At 38.1% G+C, this 16,190-nt stretch overlaps 1 protein-coding gene across 1 annotated transcript in view; it reads right to left on the bottom strand.

Annotated features, from left to right (window-relative positions):
• Positions 1 to 2,031: 2,031 nt before the first annotated feature.
• Positions 2,032 to 16,190, bottom strand: part of LOC109098297 (forkhead box protein J3-like) — a 101,264-nt gene continuing 87,105 nt past the window's right edge. Inside the window, exons 6-12 of the mRNA XM_042734086.1 lie at positions 14,477 to 14,605; positions 12,359 to 12,530; positions 9,302 to 9,712; positions 8,844 to 8,945; positions 7,908 to 8,093; positions 7,728 to 7,829; positions 2,032 to 6,461 (exon numbers count right to left, since the gene is read on the bottom strand). Coding sequence (XP_042590020.1) covers positions 6,349 to 6,461; positions 7,728 to 7,829; positions 7,908 to 8,093; positions 8,844 to 8,945; positions 9,302 to 9,712; positions 12,359 to 12,530; positions 14,477 to 14,605 — 1,215 coding nt within the window. The 3' untranslated portion in view covers positions 2,032 to 6,348. The remainder of the gene's footprint in view (positions 6,462 to 7,727; positions 7,830 to 7,907; positions 8,094 to 8,843; positions 8,946 to 9,301; positions 9,713 to 12,358; positions 12,531 to 14,476; positions 14,606 to 16,190) is intronic.

Here is a 16,190-nt window from a genome sequence, read left to right as displayed (position 1 = left end):
GTGATAAATTCCTCATTAATATGTTTCAACGTTAAACCTTTGATCCTGGCCAAAATATGAGTTAATAATCGATAATAATGCCCCCTCCAGTGTTTATGTGTATATATATATATATATATATATATATATATATATATATATATATATATATATATATATATATATATATAAACTGTTGCATCATCATGTTGTTGTTGAAGATGTAGATTATAATGCATTAATCCTACACCAGTACTCACCAGATTCAGCACATTTTTCTTGATGCGGCCCACGGTGATCAGAATCATTAGAGAGAAGAATGCAGTGTCCAGAAGCAGACCTCAGCCAACCCCTCCTAAAAAGCACAAGGACTCTAAACAATGCCAGTGTTGAGGCTGCACACTGAACATATTAGAGTGCATGCAATGCAGAAAGTATGTGGCACCCTGGGCACCACAGGATTGCAAGGCTCTTCTAGATCATCCACAGGTTTCTTAGAATCACCTATTTCAGAAAAATCTCAGAAGCAGGGGGAAGAAAAAATTGCAATATTTCTTTGTCAATAAATAGTTCATGAAGAGTTTTACTCTATTTCTTCACAAAAAAATAAAATAAAAATATGGTTAGTGATCAGAGTAATATTTGTTATTTTGCAGCAATTTAGATCAGATTGCTGTCCTGACAGACCTTCCAAAGTCTTACTCAATGTTTAAAATCTGACACGACAAAGAAAGAGCTTTTTTTTTTTTTTTTTAAAGGAGCACATCTTCCAAGATGCCATTGAGTTGAAGAGATTGATCTGATGGGGCAGAGGGGTCGATGTGTGTGTGAATTTACTAAAATAATCTATTTTAAAGTGGCTCTGAACATAAGCTTCAGATACTAGAAGTAGACCGCCAACACAGTGACAGCACCGGATCGTCAAATTCAAAATAGGTCGGTAAAATACCAAGGGACTGTGTGTGCTCTTCAGGAGGAAACTGGGATTACAAAGACTTAAGCGATTTCAAAGCACCATGGTGAGTGCACCAAATACGTAAGTGTGAGGAAATGCAAACTTGTAGAGGGCTTCAAACACTACAGCATCTTGAGAGAGCTTCTCAACGGTAAGAACATCCAGTCTACGGCTGTCTTGTCATCAGAAACAGGTTTTTACTGAAAAAGCAAGACGGCTAACCTAGATCTGCTGAGCAAAAACAGGCTAGTTAACAAGCTTATTGTTCTAACCCAATGTGACAGCAGAGGCTCAGCTGCACGTGTACCATATAAGACTACAGCGTCTACAGAAGGCTTTGATGAAAAATGAATCAGATTTGAAGTTTAATGTGAAATTGCAACCTTAAAAGTTTGTTTTAGGGTCATTTGCTTTAATTTTCATGAAATAAGTTGACAGCATACGTGGACACTGAATGTCTTATGCCACGTATTACATGGCTGCTCGTAAAACAAATATGTGGGCAATAAATCTTTTAAATTTAATTGAAATAAATTTTATAATTGTACCAGTTTTCCCACAAAGCACTTGGCCTAGCATCAAGATGAACACAGCACAAATATTTGAATACTTAAATCCTTTTGGCCAGTTTTAATACCATTTATGAAATGAGAAAAAGCAAGTGTGAGAGAAAGCAAGGACCATTCACATGGAACGAAAACATCTATAGATATCTATATGTCAACAAATCTATAGATGTGTGTTTTTTTTTTTTTTTAAAGTCACTTGAATGCAATGTATATCATTGATGAATTTTCTCAGTATTTTTGAAACATAGCAGTTAATGTTTGTTAAAAATGTAAGAAATACGGGCGTCCCAAGTTCGAGGACCTCCTCTTTCTCTCCCACTTCGCTTCCTGTCATCGCTACACTGTCCTGTCACAATAAAGGCAAAAACAGCAAAAAAAAAAAAAAAAAAAAAAAGAAAGAAAAAAGATAATAGTTGGGATCATAATCAAATTATATATATCAATTTCTTTCGTTTTGGAGTATTCTGTGCAAGTACTTCAGTTTTTGCAAGGATATGTATATGAATAAATATCACGAAGAAGCAAAGATTCCACAGTGAAGTTAACATATTTTATTTCTTTAAGTGCCATTCATGCATATCGGGGGAAGGGGTGGTTTTGACAATCCTAATGACACTTCAGAGTTATTTTACAGCACTAAAACCAATACAAAGAGAAGCAGTGTCATCTTATTGGACAGCAAAAATAATAAACCGTGCAATAACAAAATGGACAAAAAGGGGAAAATAAAAGAAACAACAAGTACAAGTAATGACCAGGACAAAATCAAACAGAAAACAAAGATTAAAATAGAATATAAACACTGAAACACTGAATGTTGAACCATAGTACAGGTAAAAGGTAGTCACACAAAAAGCCAACGCATTTTCATCACATATATACAATATAGATATATACATACTGTGTCACCCTTGGATTGGACAATAACAAAATACTCTGTATTCATCTCCCTCTTTTCTTTCGCAGGTGAACCCGAGCCCTTGCCTTGATCCCTCTCCACCCCAGAGGAAAAAAGGACAATCGAAAAGACATATATTTACAATAAGCACAATGACACACCAACGATGATTAAAATAGGCTCCAAATACCAGAACTTGTTGGCAGTTTCCTCCCGTAAATGTAACAAGGCTTCTTCCTTGATTACAGTAATCTCTCTGGCAGATGCATCCCCACTTGTTTTTAGTTCTTTTTTCTTTTGTTTTACGAAAACTGAGTTGTCTTTAAACAGTTAAAACTTTCACACAACACAAACACAAAATCAAAGGAACAATGTTTTTCCTTTTTCTTTTTTGAGAAAAATAGGAAGAGAGCGAGAACTCATCACCTGTCCAGCTCATATTCTCTAGCGCTTCCTATACGCTTTCCATTCAGTCCGATCCTTCAGACTTACGTTACCCTTCACCTGGGAAGGATGCCAAATACCTGGTGCCTTAAATGTTGCAAAATTAAACTTTCTCTCTTTGGCAAACAAGAGATCCAAACACATCACTACCACAAACAGATTGGCAATACATACAAAATATTTCCAACCGAAAACTGACCCTCCTTCTGCGGTCGACATCCAGACAAACCATGATCGAGGGTGAACACCACAGTATGGTATTAAAGTTCACACCGAGGGTGGATCGATGCCAGATGTTCACTCGGCAGTGAGTGAACCAGGTGAGATCCTGCTTGAGTTAATGAAGGACGTAAGTGTTTGTGCTTCTGAATTCTTTTCAAAGTGCACAAATGACCAGATAAAAGCTCTCAAATCTCTTTGTATGACAAACACTGAGGCTGGGTGAACAAGGCTCGTGAACACTTCAACAGTATCCAAACAAAAACATGAGATGGAAAGAAAAGAGCAAGAACAGGATGCAGGGAGCCAAAGCAGATTTGGGCAATGAAGCTTAGCTTAAGAACAATGTGCACAGCGTCGCAGTCAAACAAAAAACACAGACGCTGAACAGTCTGTCTGGGGTAAAGTGGATAGCGGTTCTGTCACCGTTCTTCCTTCCTTGTAGAATCAGGCAGTGTGAGCATACTCACAAAATCAGCATCACAGGCAGTTTAATTGGATTTCTAGGTTACGTTAGGCTTCAGTAATATGGTTTCACCAATTTAAACCCTATTAGCATCAGAAAATCGGACAATTGGAACACATGGATATGTAACAAACTACATAGCTGATCACAGACAGTACTCAGTGAAGAATCGGGCTGAAATGTCATGAACATGAAGAAAGTTTGACTGGGTTCCTTAACCATTACTAACGTTTTAGGGCGAATCTCTCTTATTTTACCCCAATTCAAAAGGCAGACATATTTTGCTCAAAGACACACATTTTTAAATTTCATTCAAGTAAATTGTTTTATTATGTAAAGACTAAAAATGTCATTACTAGTAGGGAAAAAAAGTAAAACACTTTTTTTTTTTTTTACTGCATTTAAGCTAAATTTCATTATTAAACTCAGATTTTTTCCCCCATGAAATAATACATATACTGTTTTACAGTAATGAGAAAACAACTAATTAATCATTGCTGAGAATAATGGGAATTACTAAAAGAAAAATAAATAATGTAAAATGTCTGAACAGATTACAGTAATGGGAATTTTGGAAGGGAGATGTACTGTACTTATGTGCCATTATATTAATGATATTGTTTCATGATTATTGATGTCAGAACTCCAAATATTAATTGTCCTAAAATATTTTTTTATATCAACCATAATTTCTTTTTCTTTCTAATTTTGAGGTTTAAATGTGTGTGTTTTTATGAAGGACATGCAACAAAGTTCCATTATATTAAGGGCCTTAGGGATCAAAGGCCAACACATCTCAATGACTAGTGTAAATACTTTGAGAGTTAAGAATACTGAAATACATAAAAAAAAAAAAAAGATTGTCATAAGATCATTTAACTTTTCCAAGTCTATTAGCACTTACACTCTGATGAATAACAAAACAAAGCCCATAACAACAATTGAAAACTACTGTAGACTAAGGAGATATGTTTACTTTCAAGCTATGAGAAACAGACCCACTCCTTCCCTTTTCAACCGCATTTTATGGCTTTTCTAAACCAGCCCTGCACTCTAAAATTTGGTCTAATCGAAGTGCTGCTTCTCACTGAGAAATACCCTGCTAAAGGTCAAAGACCGGACATATTTCTAATTTGGGTTCTGCTATTCTAGTCCAGATCTTGTGCATCAGTTTTGTGCTCTTTAAAAGAGATGATTGTAATCACTGACAGCCCTAAATTAATTCTATTGCACAAAAACATTCCATAATATCACTGATATAATAAAATGACATTGTGGTTTGTAAAGATAGCAGACTTTTTCAACTAAACGTCTTAAAATATAGACTGTAGTATGCAAATTACAGCTGCTTAAGGGCGCTGCACTTGATAGAGCAGGATGCAGTTTCTAGTTCCTGCATCCAGGTTGATTTTTTTTTTTGAAGGATGGTCTGAATGTGTGTGATTTTAAACTTTGCACAACTTCTTAGTAGTAGAATTTCAAACGCAGCAGTTAACATTCCTCAAAAATAAGGCTATTAGTGTATCTAAGTATTTTAGTCATCTCCTTTCTCTCAGTATTACGCTACACCCAGCATTCAAAAGCTAAAGTGAAGGTACGCTCTCTGCAAAAAGTCCTTGTCAGTGCAGCAAAGAGCAAGCGATTTCATGTCAGTTGGTCCTAGGGTTAAAATAAAGAGGGCTCTTTTATTGCGGACCATTAAGCAAATGTGCCTTGACGTGATTTTCATCTCCTTCGCAACGCTCCTTTAAAGAGCCACACAGCAGGCTGATTTCGCAACATGAACAGGGCTCTCCGGTATCCCACAAATCTCCGGTCAAGAAAGCAATCGCTCCTAAACGCGTGAAATTTTCTGTGGCAGGTCCTGAGGGCTGTAAACGAACTCAAAAAGCAACGCAGTCCTATCGGGAGACTACAGGTTGACGGGCGATGGTCAACAGAACGAGGATTGTACATGCAAACGTAAAGCGATGAGGAAATCGATAATAGTGAGGTCTGGATCGATATCATTTTCTGACGCACACGTTCAGACTAGCCTAAAACTATTAGAGACAAAAAACATGACACACTTCAGACAGCAAAGATACACAAGTACAAATACTGCAGGTAATGTGGCTTACACGTTTTGTTATGAGCCTTAACAATCAGTAAAATCTGCTGGATTTGTATTAGGATGCATGGCGACGTCGGCATATTACAGTGTGTAAGGTCAGAGGAGCAAAAGAAGGGCTTCTTGTGCCTGAACGACGGCAGGTGCTTCGAGTGTCACGTTACCTGCACCATCGGCCCTCTTCTGAAAAGTGCCCTGCATCTCAGATGAAGTTTCACAACACAAATGAGGGAGCCAATCTTGTCTGATAGGCAGTCGAGGCCTGAGTTTGTCACCATGAGAGGGGAGAACAAGCTGGATGCAATCACTCGAAAAATCACAGAACAACAGTTGAAGAGCAGGGGCGAGCTTGGCAAGTTTGCAGAGAGGCTGTGGGTCGGGAGACATTTGACTTAAACAAACCACTTGCCCCTTGGACAAGTATAAAAGCGATCACTTAAACATGTCCTAGTAAATGTGATTGTCTTCAAAGTAATATCTTTTTTTGTTTGTTTTTGTTTCATAAAAACACCAGGAACACAGGAGTCTCTATCAGGTCATAATGAACAACACCTGCACTATTTTTCAAGTGTCCCATTCCAATCTGCCTTCTGTCACGGGCATGCAGACACCACAGGTCCAGCCCTCTTGCTCTGTAACACAAACACACTGCCTCCATACGCTCCGCTCTCGTTGTGTCTGCACCACTCTTCGCTCTCGGGGACTGGGTTAGACGATGGAGTCCCAGTCGAAGTCGTCCTGGATGTCGTCGGCAGGCATGCGGCGTATCTGGAAGTTTCCAGCAGGCATCATATGCTGCTGGTTCATTTGAGCGTGATGGCCTGAGGGCAGAGCAGAGGGGAACGGTCACGACATACAATGCTTTAGTGTGCAGAGATTATTTAAGAGATCTATTTCGACTCATACTGTGGAAATATGCTAATGAAACACAAAGGTGTGGATACTTGTTTCTATGTAGTTGCTGTGAATGTGTTTTACAGTGTTACTATGCCTTAACTAGATAAAGTGTGGTTCCTAGGGTGTTTTGGGAATAACCAGGGTGTCTCTTTGATATCCTGGTCACTATATATGGCTCAGCTCCTTCAAATGAATGACTTAAAGGGATATTTCCCCCAGAAACATAAATTCTGCCATAATTACTCACCCTCATGCCGTTCCAAACCTGTTAGACCATCATTCATCTTCGGAACACAAATTAAATTTTTTGATGAAATCCGACAGCTTTCTGACCCTGCATAGACAGTAAGGGAACTACCACGTTCAAGGCCCAGAAAGGTAGTAAGGACATTGTTAAAATAGTCCATGTGACATCAGTGGTTCAACCTTTATTTTATGAAGCTACGAAAATAATTTTTGATGTCACATGGACTATTTTACCAATGTCCTTACTGCATTTCTGTGCTCTGACCGTGGTAGTTCCCTTGCTATCTATGGAGGGTCAGAAAGCTCTCGGATTTCATAAAAAATATTTGTGTTCCAAAGATAACTGGTTGGGAATGACATGAGGGTGAGTAATTAATGACAGAATTTACATTTTTGGGTGAACTATCTCTTTAAGGCATCATTCACGTCCATAGCATAAATGATGTGGGATAAGCTGAAATAAAATGAACACTTTTATTCAGCATGGGAGCATTAAACTGATCAAAAGTGACAGCAAAGACACTTAAAATGTTATAAAAGATTTTTCTCTCAAATAAATGCTGTACTTCTAACTTTCTATTAATCAAGGAACACTAAAAAGTTTATCACAGTTTCACAGCACAACTGTTTTAAACAATAATGTTTCTCGAGCACCAAATCAGCATATTAGAATGACTTCTGAAGGATCATGTGACACTGAAGACAGGCTGCTTAAAATTCAGCTTTGCCATTACAGGAATTAATTAATTTTTAGCAAACATTCTGCTATATTATGTATTCTTTATGTTAGGGGTTTGTTCTCTAATCCCATGTATGAGTGATAATAATATGTGATGATGGTATTACATAAATTTTTTTTTTTTTTTTTTTAATTCTAAACACTGCATCATGTTCAACATGATGCACATGCTGCCACATTTATAAGAGCTGAAAAGGACAAGGACCTGTCATAGTGGGGCCAGCGCTGCTCATAGGCGGCATATGAGGATATCCTGGCGGACCCATCATTGAACTCAAGCTCTGTCTTGAGTCCATGTACATGTTTCCTGAAAAACACACTGATGTTACTATGCTAATTTTGTGGCAGTCTTAACATATGACACTGTGGATTGTAGTGTGCTCACCTGTGTTGATGTGTGGGTTGGGCTTTGGATGCATGGAGCCATGGCACACTGGAGGTTGCACTGCCCCTTGTGGCTGGATTCCAGTGCGAGCAAAGAACTGATTGATGGAGGAGCAGAGGTCTGCAATCTGAGTGGGCTCGAGAGACCAGTTATTCAGCTCTGCCTGCCTCATGCTCTCTTTCAAACCTAGAAAAACAGTGACAGATTTTTTTAATCAGTCTGTCCAGCTGATTTCTCAAACCTAAAATGAAACTGCTTGCTAAACGCTACTGTTTTAAAATTAAATTGCAGTTAATATACAAAACAAAACACAGAAATAGCTTAGCAGGTCCTTAGTTCAAGTTAATAAGTAATTTTCCAGTGATTGTCAGTTAATAAAGAACACTTCTTAGAGTTTTATTATTTACACACAAAAATACATACACATTTTTAATTTCATAAGCAATGAAACAATGTTCTTTATGTCCTTTGTTCTTTATTTAGCAATGTTCTGTTTTTCAAATAGCTTCTTTAATTTAACTACTCAAATTAGACAATTTAGATTATATACACACACACTTTTTTTAAATGTAAAAAAATTATACTAATTGTATAAAATGTATACATATTTGTTATAGTATATTTAAGTAAAATTAATTTAAATGGTAATCATTTAACTAAAGTAAAAAAAGGACAATTTTATTTATTTTTTTAATACATTTAACTGAATATTTAATCTTTATTGAAGAACAAAAAACATTTAATCAAACTTAATCTAATCAAATAAAATCAAATTGACAAACTAATAGTAATAAACTCACAATGCATCATTATATATCATAAGAGGTGGAAGTAGTACAAAATTTATAGTTTAAAAAAACAAAATGAGCATTTAGTCTCTTGATAAAAATGACAACAACAGTGAATTTAGTATATAAACAGACATTCTGATTATACCTTGGAAGGGTGACAGATCAACATCAGCCCAGTTGTAGCTGCTGGCGATGCGGCAGCTTTCTTTTAGCGCATCCAAGTTGGGGTACCAGTCACTGGGAAGACCTGCAGACAAAACAAGAAGGTAGTGAAGGCCACAGCAGACAGCAGAACTCTGAATGTGTGTGTTTGAGACAGCAGGGGGAGCCATAACCCTCTGCTACAGGCCTGCTCTCTGAGGTGTACTGCATTTGCTTTGTTCTCATAAGAGGAGCTGTATAAATCACCCCATGATTTACTGCTGACTGCTCCAAAGTTGCCATAAATTTCTTAATCTAAAATAAATGACTGTTAGAAGAGGCCTGAATAAATCGGCCTGTCAGGGCAATACCAGTATGAAAGGAAGTATGCTGAGGGTTCGAGACAGAAAGCAAGAGAGACGATCAGATAGCGAGAACTATCACAGACACACAGACTCTTACCGGTGTTGCACTGCATCTGTTGCTGGGCAGGATGAGACTGGTGGGAGAGATTCTGGTGCTGCTGCTGCTGCGGCGTGTGCTGGCCGTGGGCCTGGTTCTGGGAGGGATGCTGCCCGTGCTGGCTGTGTTGGCTGTGCTGGGGATGTTGGCTGTGCTGGCTGAGCGCCGTGTGTGGGTGCTGGCTGTGCTGGGTGTGAGGGCCATGCTGGGAGAGGTGCTGTCCATGGGGCGAGTTGTGGGCCGAGTGAGGGGGGTGGGAGAGAGGCACCTGGCTACCGTTGTTGGGGTGAGAGTTAGTGATGCTGTTCTGGTTGTTGTGAGGGTGGGTACTGATGGTGCTGCTGGGGGAGTGTTGGTAAGAGCAGGAGGTGTGGGTCTGCTGGGACGACTCTGAGGGCATACCCATCAAACCTGTAAGGATCAAACAAACAGTATCATTTCAAACAGGCTGCCTGCATCTGATAAGAAGCTTTTCCATCATGTCAGTCTAAACTATTAATTATCACTCAAATCTCAGTCACTGATACAGGCAATGCTTTATATGAAGGTAAGTAACAAGGCACAATAACTTTATGGCATTTATTTATCGTCTGGTTATTAATCTTAATGTTAATTTTTACATAGCTTTAAAAATATAAAGTTTTAAAAAGCATTTTAACAGTAGTTAGGCACTTTATGCATAAGCAAACTATCAGTTAAAATGTTATGTTTATTTTAAATTTAACTGTATTTTATTTCTATTTTTATTTCATCAGTCATTGACAGTTTAATAAAACATTTGCACAAATAAACTTGCATTCAACAATAATATTCATGTTTTATTGATATTTTTAGCATTAAGTTATTTTAATTCATTTAATTAACATTTTATTTTAATAATAAAGCACAATCATTTACAGCTTTTCATCTGCTGGTTATTAATCTTAAACGTTAATTTCTACATATACTAAAAGATGTTTTATACTGAAAGTGTAAAAATTAATATGTGAACATGCAAACTAACAGTATTTATTTTTTTGTAATTTTAAATTTAATACCAAAAACTACTTTTTATTAAACATCAACGACAAATAATTAATAATAACAACATGCAAATGTAAATCAAACAAGATTACTAAATGCTGTAATAAATGCATGTTTATTGCCATTTGATAACACTTCACCTATTAACTAACACTAATGTACAGAACCTTACTGTAAAGTGTTACGTAAAAACCGACGGATAAAGCTATAGCCTGGAGGGTTAACCTCCATGCATTCTTTGAGACATTGCGCTTGTGTAGGCAGCATGAGTTTGACTCCAGCTTGCAACTTTTTCTGATCTCGTTTCCTACTCTCCCCATAATCATACCTTGTCCTATGATTCACTATTTTTATCAATGTGGCAAAAAAGGCCAAAACAGTTTGAAAACATTTGAATCTGTCTTTTTAAAATGCACCGGGGCGCCGAGACGGTGACTCAGCAAAGTTATCGTCTCTTAAATTGCACCAGAATTTCTCTCTCTCCAACTTGTGCAGCAATTGTTTTGAACTAGTTTCTGAAAATGCCCGACAAGCTTCCAACATCTGCACACTCAATAGCAATCAGCGAAGCGTGCGGCTCGCGGTCTTAAGAGGCCCTGTCCATCATGGCGCTGGCACCGTAAACCTATTTCGGTGTAGAGCTTTTAGAGCAGACTGCGGGCCCTGCATCGCTGCAATCGGCAGAGAACACTCATCGGCGGGGTGACAGGGGTGCATCTCTTATCAGCAGAGAAAGCCTATTGTCCAACCATGGGAGAGCACAGAAAGCAATTAGCTAGCAGCCCCCCTGAATAATAATGCGAGTTCATTACCTATTATCAAAGCCAGTGAATTAGCTCAGTGTCTCCAGCAGTGGGGTGTGAAATCCTCTCGCCAGCTTTATTTGCTCATTTTAATTGCCCAAGCTTGTCTGACTAAGAGATTTCACTTTTATGCACATAAAAAGGTAACAACGTTCAGCTAATGAAACATAGATGATAAATTAAAGTAGTTCACTTTGGAAACATGAAAAGCAACTGATTTGAGCAAAGTAGGTTAGACACGGGGGCTCGTCTGGTGTTGCGTGCAACCCGCTTGTCAAGCGCTTTTTTGTACACCAGTCAATCAGATTACAAACAATAGGAATTAACTTCTAAAGACATGAAAGTTTGCAGAGAACTAAATCTAGCACTGCACTTCATGGGTCATCTGAGCTGGAAAAATCTCTTCCAATGAAAAAAATCTTAGAGTACACCGAGCCAATATCTTCCTTGCGATTCATAAAAATGGCTGCTAAACATTAACTATACATTAAATACATTATCATGTTAACACTTTCTTTTCCTAATAAGTCCTCAACAAGTCCTCTGCTAAATCATATTTATTTTGGTTTAGAGATTAAATTCCATATATTGCTATACAAATGATGTAAGGTTAAGTTTCGATCCATTTTAAGTTACCAGTTTACCAGCTGATGTAATACTTAATAGTACATAAAATTATATAAATTATATATAAAATATTATATTTATAAACTATTCTACCTATATCATAAATTATTTGTAATAAATACAATTAAATAAATATAAATATTTTAAAATAAAATACAACTGAAGAATTAAATGAAATAAAGCTTTGATCCATTTTAAAGTACTTTCTTTTGATATACAAAATGACAAATTATGTATAAAATATATTAACCTTTCCAAAATTAGAGGCCTATTCAACCGATACATATCATATATTAGAACATTAATATATACATTTCAGTAAATATTATGAATAAATTATTAGATAAAAATTTAGTTTGCAATATATGGCAGTGAATTTCTGAAAATGACTCATCCGGCAGGCCCATCCAAACTCTGCAGAACTGATCAGATCCACATATTCCCCACTCTCTGCATGTTGGTTTATGAATTATTTTGGCTGACTTGTTGATGCTTTCAGCTACCAATAAGCCTGAAGTACTCTAAGCTCTGTAAGCTGCAGACTAGTCTTGGTCTATGTTTTTTCCCCAAGCTGTCTGATGGGATGTCCGAGTGTGGAACTCACCCGGTGGGTAGGACTGCTCAAACACAGTCTTGTAAAGGCTGCGGAAGGAGGCACTGAGATCTTCGAAGTCGGAGAAGAGCAGCTGCTTGTCGCGTTCCGGTATGTTGTACTGGGCCTGAGGGGCCTGCTGCAAGCTCATGGACTGGGACACCGACTCTGGATGACTCGTCACCTGAAGGGGGAGGAGAGGAGGATGACTGCGGTGCAAGGGGACGAACACAAGATTAGCAACCTTGCAACTCTAAACGGCAGCACTGCTCAGCCAGGCCCAGTGACCGGCAGATTAGTGCTGAGATAGAACATGACAGCACTGACTACAGCACTCAGCATCACGGCACAGGAAATGAACTGCCAGACACACTGCAGTACAATATGCAGGAGCCAAATCTCAGGCACACAAAACCCTCCAAATCTTGACCATTTATTTACTAGCACGGCTAAATCTCTACATAACCATACAGCCATGATCAAAACAGACATGTCTCCTGAGAGTCTCTCTGATGTTGTTTTTATTATTTATTCTGTAATTAACAGCTTGGCGAAACTAACTGAGCAACGCAACTGAAATCGACAGCAAGATCATAAAAGCTCGCCTGCAAAAAACAGGCACTGATCCATAAAACAAATCTTTCTAATGATAAATATCCAGTACAGGTTTGCCCATCAAAACGAATTAGCTTGCGTGTCTTAAACTCTCACGCAAAGGTTTCATTTCAAATGGGATCTGTGCACTGTTTTGAGTCTGATGAGATGCCTTTCATGCCCAGAATGAGTGATTCATTGAATAGCTCCCAAGGCCTCCATAATGCCGAGCATATTTGTGACATACACAAGGGCAGAGGCTCTGCCATGTCTAGCTCAAGACAACAGTGTTTAGCAGACTGGAGAGGCTGGCAAAACAGTCATCTGCCACTCTGAAAAAGTCTAATTCTAGATGTCAGTGTGAACTAGTGAGGGGAAATTCATGTATCTGAACACATCGCAAAGCTATTGCAAACAAGTCCCGTAAACAGATAATTGTAAGCACCGGTGTTTCCTACGGTGTCTCCCACTGATAATAAATGGTTCCAGTGTTATACTACACAAAAACACTATTATTATTATTATTATTATTTTAAATTAAAATACCTTTTACAGCAACAAACTTTGTAAAATATCTTACACTCCACATCCCAATCATTCAGTATAGGTTCAGTGAAAATGTAAGGGAGATAGTTTGGTTATAAAATGCAACAGTCACTCTTGTTAATAGCCAAAATGCATATTATTGTAATCATATTACGTACTGGACAGACAACCATATTCTGCTAGGCATGCACAATATTAACTTTCTGGCTGACACTGATACAATGATAATTATTTTCATGTTACGGCTCATAACTAATAAATGGCCAATGTTAAAATTCTATACTATCTTTAAAACTATACTAAACCATTAAAAACTAAAATTAATACTACATATGAATTTCGGCATCACTAAATCAGAGCAGGAAACACTAGTTAGCTTGCATAGAACATTAGCAGCAGAGACTAATTGTACACAAGAAATATGAGCAGTGGGAGTCAGATGACACACTATGCATCACTGTAAAGATGAGCGCATATAATCTGGTTATGTTCAAACAGACTACAGTGTTCAAATCAGCTGGATGAAGCAGAAAAAGACAGACAGAGAGAGACACAGAGAGAGACAGAGAGAGAGAGAAAGAGAGAGAGAGAAAGAAAGAGAGAGAGAGCATTGTCTGGCCCACTGAAGTGAATCTATCAGTGTCTGTGCCGGATCAATGCTGAGAGCCTGGAGCGAGAAGCATGCAGGGCTTCTAGGGGACCACAACAAAGATGCGGTTTCTCTGGTGGGAGGACATCAGAGGCAGCATCTCTCTTTACCAGCGCTCCAGCAGTATGAGCTCTGCCTTTCATTCCCTTAACCTCTGTGTCAGCACGCTCCCATGCACAGGCCTCCATACTCCAGCATTCTGACAAATGCATTGGAATCTTGCTGCTTTTCATAAAGATGCGCTCCACAATAAAACTCAGCAAATTAAGAGCCCTGCTTCAGGTTCATGAGAGGTTAAAGAGCAGAATAGTGCCTGCAAAGTTTGAGAATTCAGCTCTTACTGGTGTGTAGCTGTGCACGCTGCCCACGCTGTTGAGATTAACAGAGGCCAGGCTCTGGTCAGAGAGGCTATTGTTAAGGCTGCTTCGAGGGCTGTCACTCCCGTCCTGGTCAGGGTTGTACAATGCCACCTGGAAATCAAGAAAGAGAATTAGGATAAAAATCTAGTTTAAAACACAAGTGCCAAGTTCTCAGACATGTACTTTTGTTCATGTTGGTTTCATAAGTTTAAGAAAAACCTGAAAAATTGTATGCCTTTAATAATAGCAATATTTTTACATTTAATGACACTAAAAACGACAACATATTCTTTATACACTGAACACAACTCCCTGTACACATTTTAATTATATTTGTATATATAAAATTAATTACAATAACAACAACAATAAAAATAATTACAAATATATATTTTTAAGAAAAATTAAAATTAAACATAAATGATTTTATATACAATATTGATATTTTTATTTAACAGTTTTTTATTGATATAAGACAGTTGTTTCAAACGACTGAACTACGCAATTATTTAAAAAAAAAATTATTACATTTTAAATGCAAAATAAAATTAAATGGTTAATATTTTTATTCATTAAATTAAATTTTATATATTTTCTAAAATATTATTATTATTGTCTGTATATTTACATGTATGCATGTATATGATGATAAGCTGATAACACAGGTGGAGTGCTTTCAAACAGAAACTGCCTGGTTTCAGAGGTCTTGAGGGGAATTCTAAGCCCTTTTCATAATGGTAATGGTTACGGTTGCATCACATACGTGACGTGTGGCATGCGTATGCCACACTGTCTGTACAAGAGTGAGGTCAGCGCTAACATGCCGCGCCCCACACTGTGGCTCATATGGAGAGAGAGCGTGGCTGGTGGCCAGCAAGATGATCTGCTGTCTCAGACGGCTGAGAGGGGAGAGCTCTCCTTCAGTAAAGGTCAAGATGCTGGCAGCGTTGGAACTGTCAACTCGCACAGCACAAATTGGTTTGGGACAGCTCACAAAGGTCCCAAATGCTACAGACACCCTGACCTTTCTGTGTGCACTGTTGAAGGCGCAGTTTTCCGAAGCGGAAGAACCTCCACTTCAAAATGATAATCCCAATTATCATTTAAAAGGCTGAACTGCAAATATGTGTTGGTTTCAAAATGAGAATAAATAAGGCATTGGAGGGATGGTATGGGAATAAATATAATGAGCTCCTGGTAGAATAGTCCTACATTGAGTTTGCCGTGGTAGGAAAGGATGAATGGAATCGCAACAATGCTGGCCGCGCTCACATCACACGCCGCATGTCTTGGCAGCAGCAGCGTAGTACTAAAAACACGCAACAAGTCCCAAGATTCACCTGCCTCAGTAAGGACATACAGAGGCTTTCATGCTACACTTAACCGGTTGCTTACCCAAAAATTAAAATACAGTCATTATTGATCATGTCATTCCAAACATTTGTGCATTAGCAAAATGTTTCAATGCAAGTCAATGGGGTCCAAAAATACATTAAACCCGATTGGCTTTCATTGTATGGATATTTTTATAAAACCTACAGTTAACCATTTCAATAGTGAAAGGCCCAATAGATTTTTGGTTGCCACAAGAGACGCAAACGCAAACGCTATGGTCCCGTTCCCCCTTGACTCAGCGCGACAGCAGATAGAAAGACACATTACAGATCACGGTCTCTTACAGAGAATTATCATTCAA

Source organism: Cyprinus carpio, chromosome B11, assembly GCF_018340385.1.
Source record: "Cyprinus carpio isolate SPL01 chromosome B11, ASM1834038v1, whole genome shotgun sequence".
NCBI classification, from domain to species: domain Eukaryota; kingdom Metazoa; phylum Chordata; class Actinopteri; order Cypriniformes; family Cyprinidae; genus Cyprinus; species Cyprinus carpio.
This window is presented reverse-complemented; position numbering and strand designations above follow the sequence as displayed.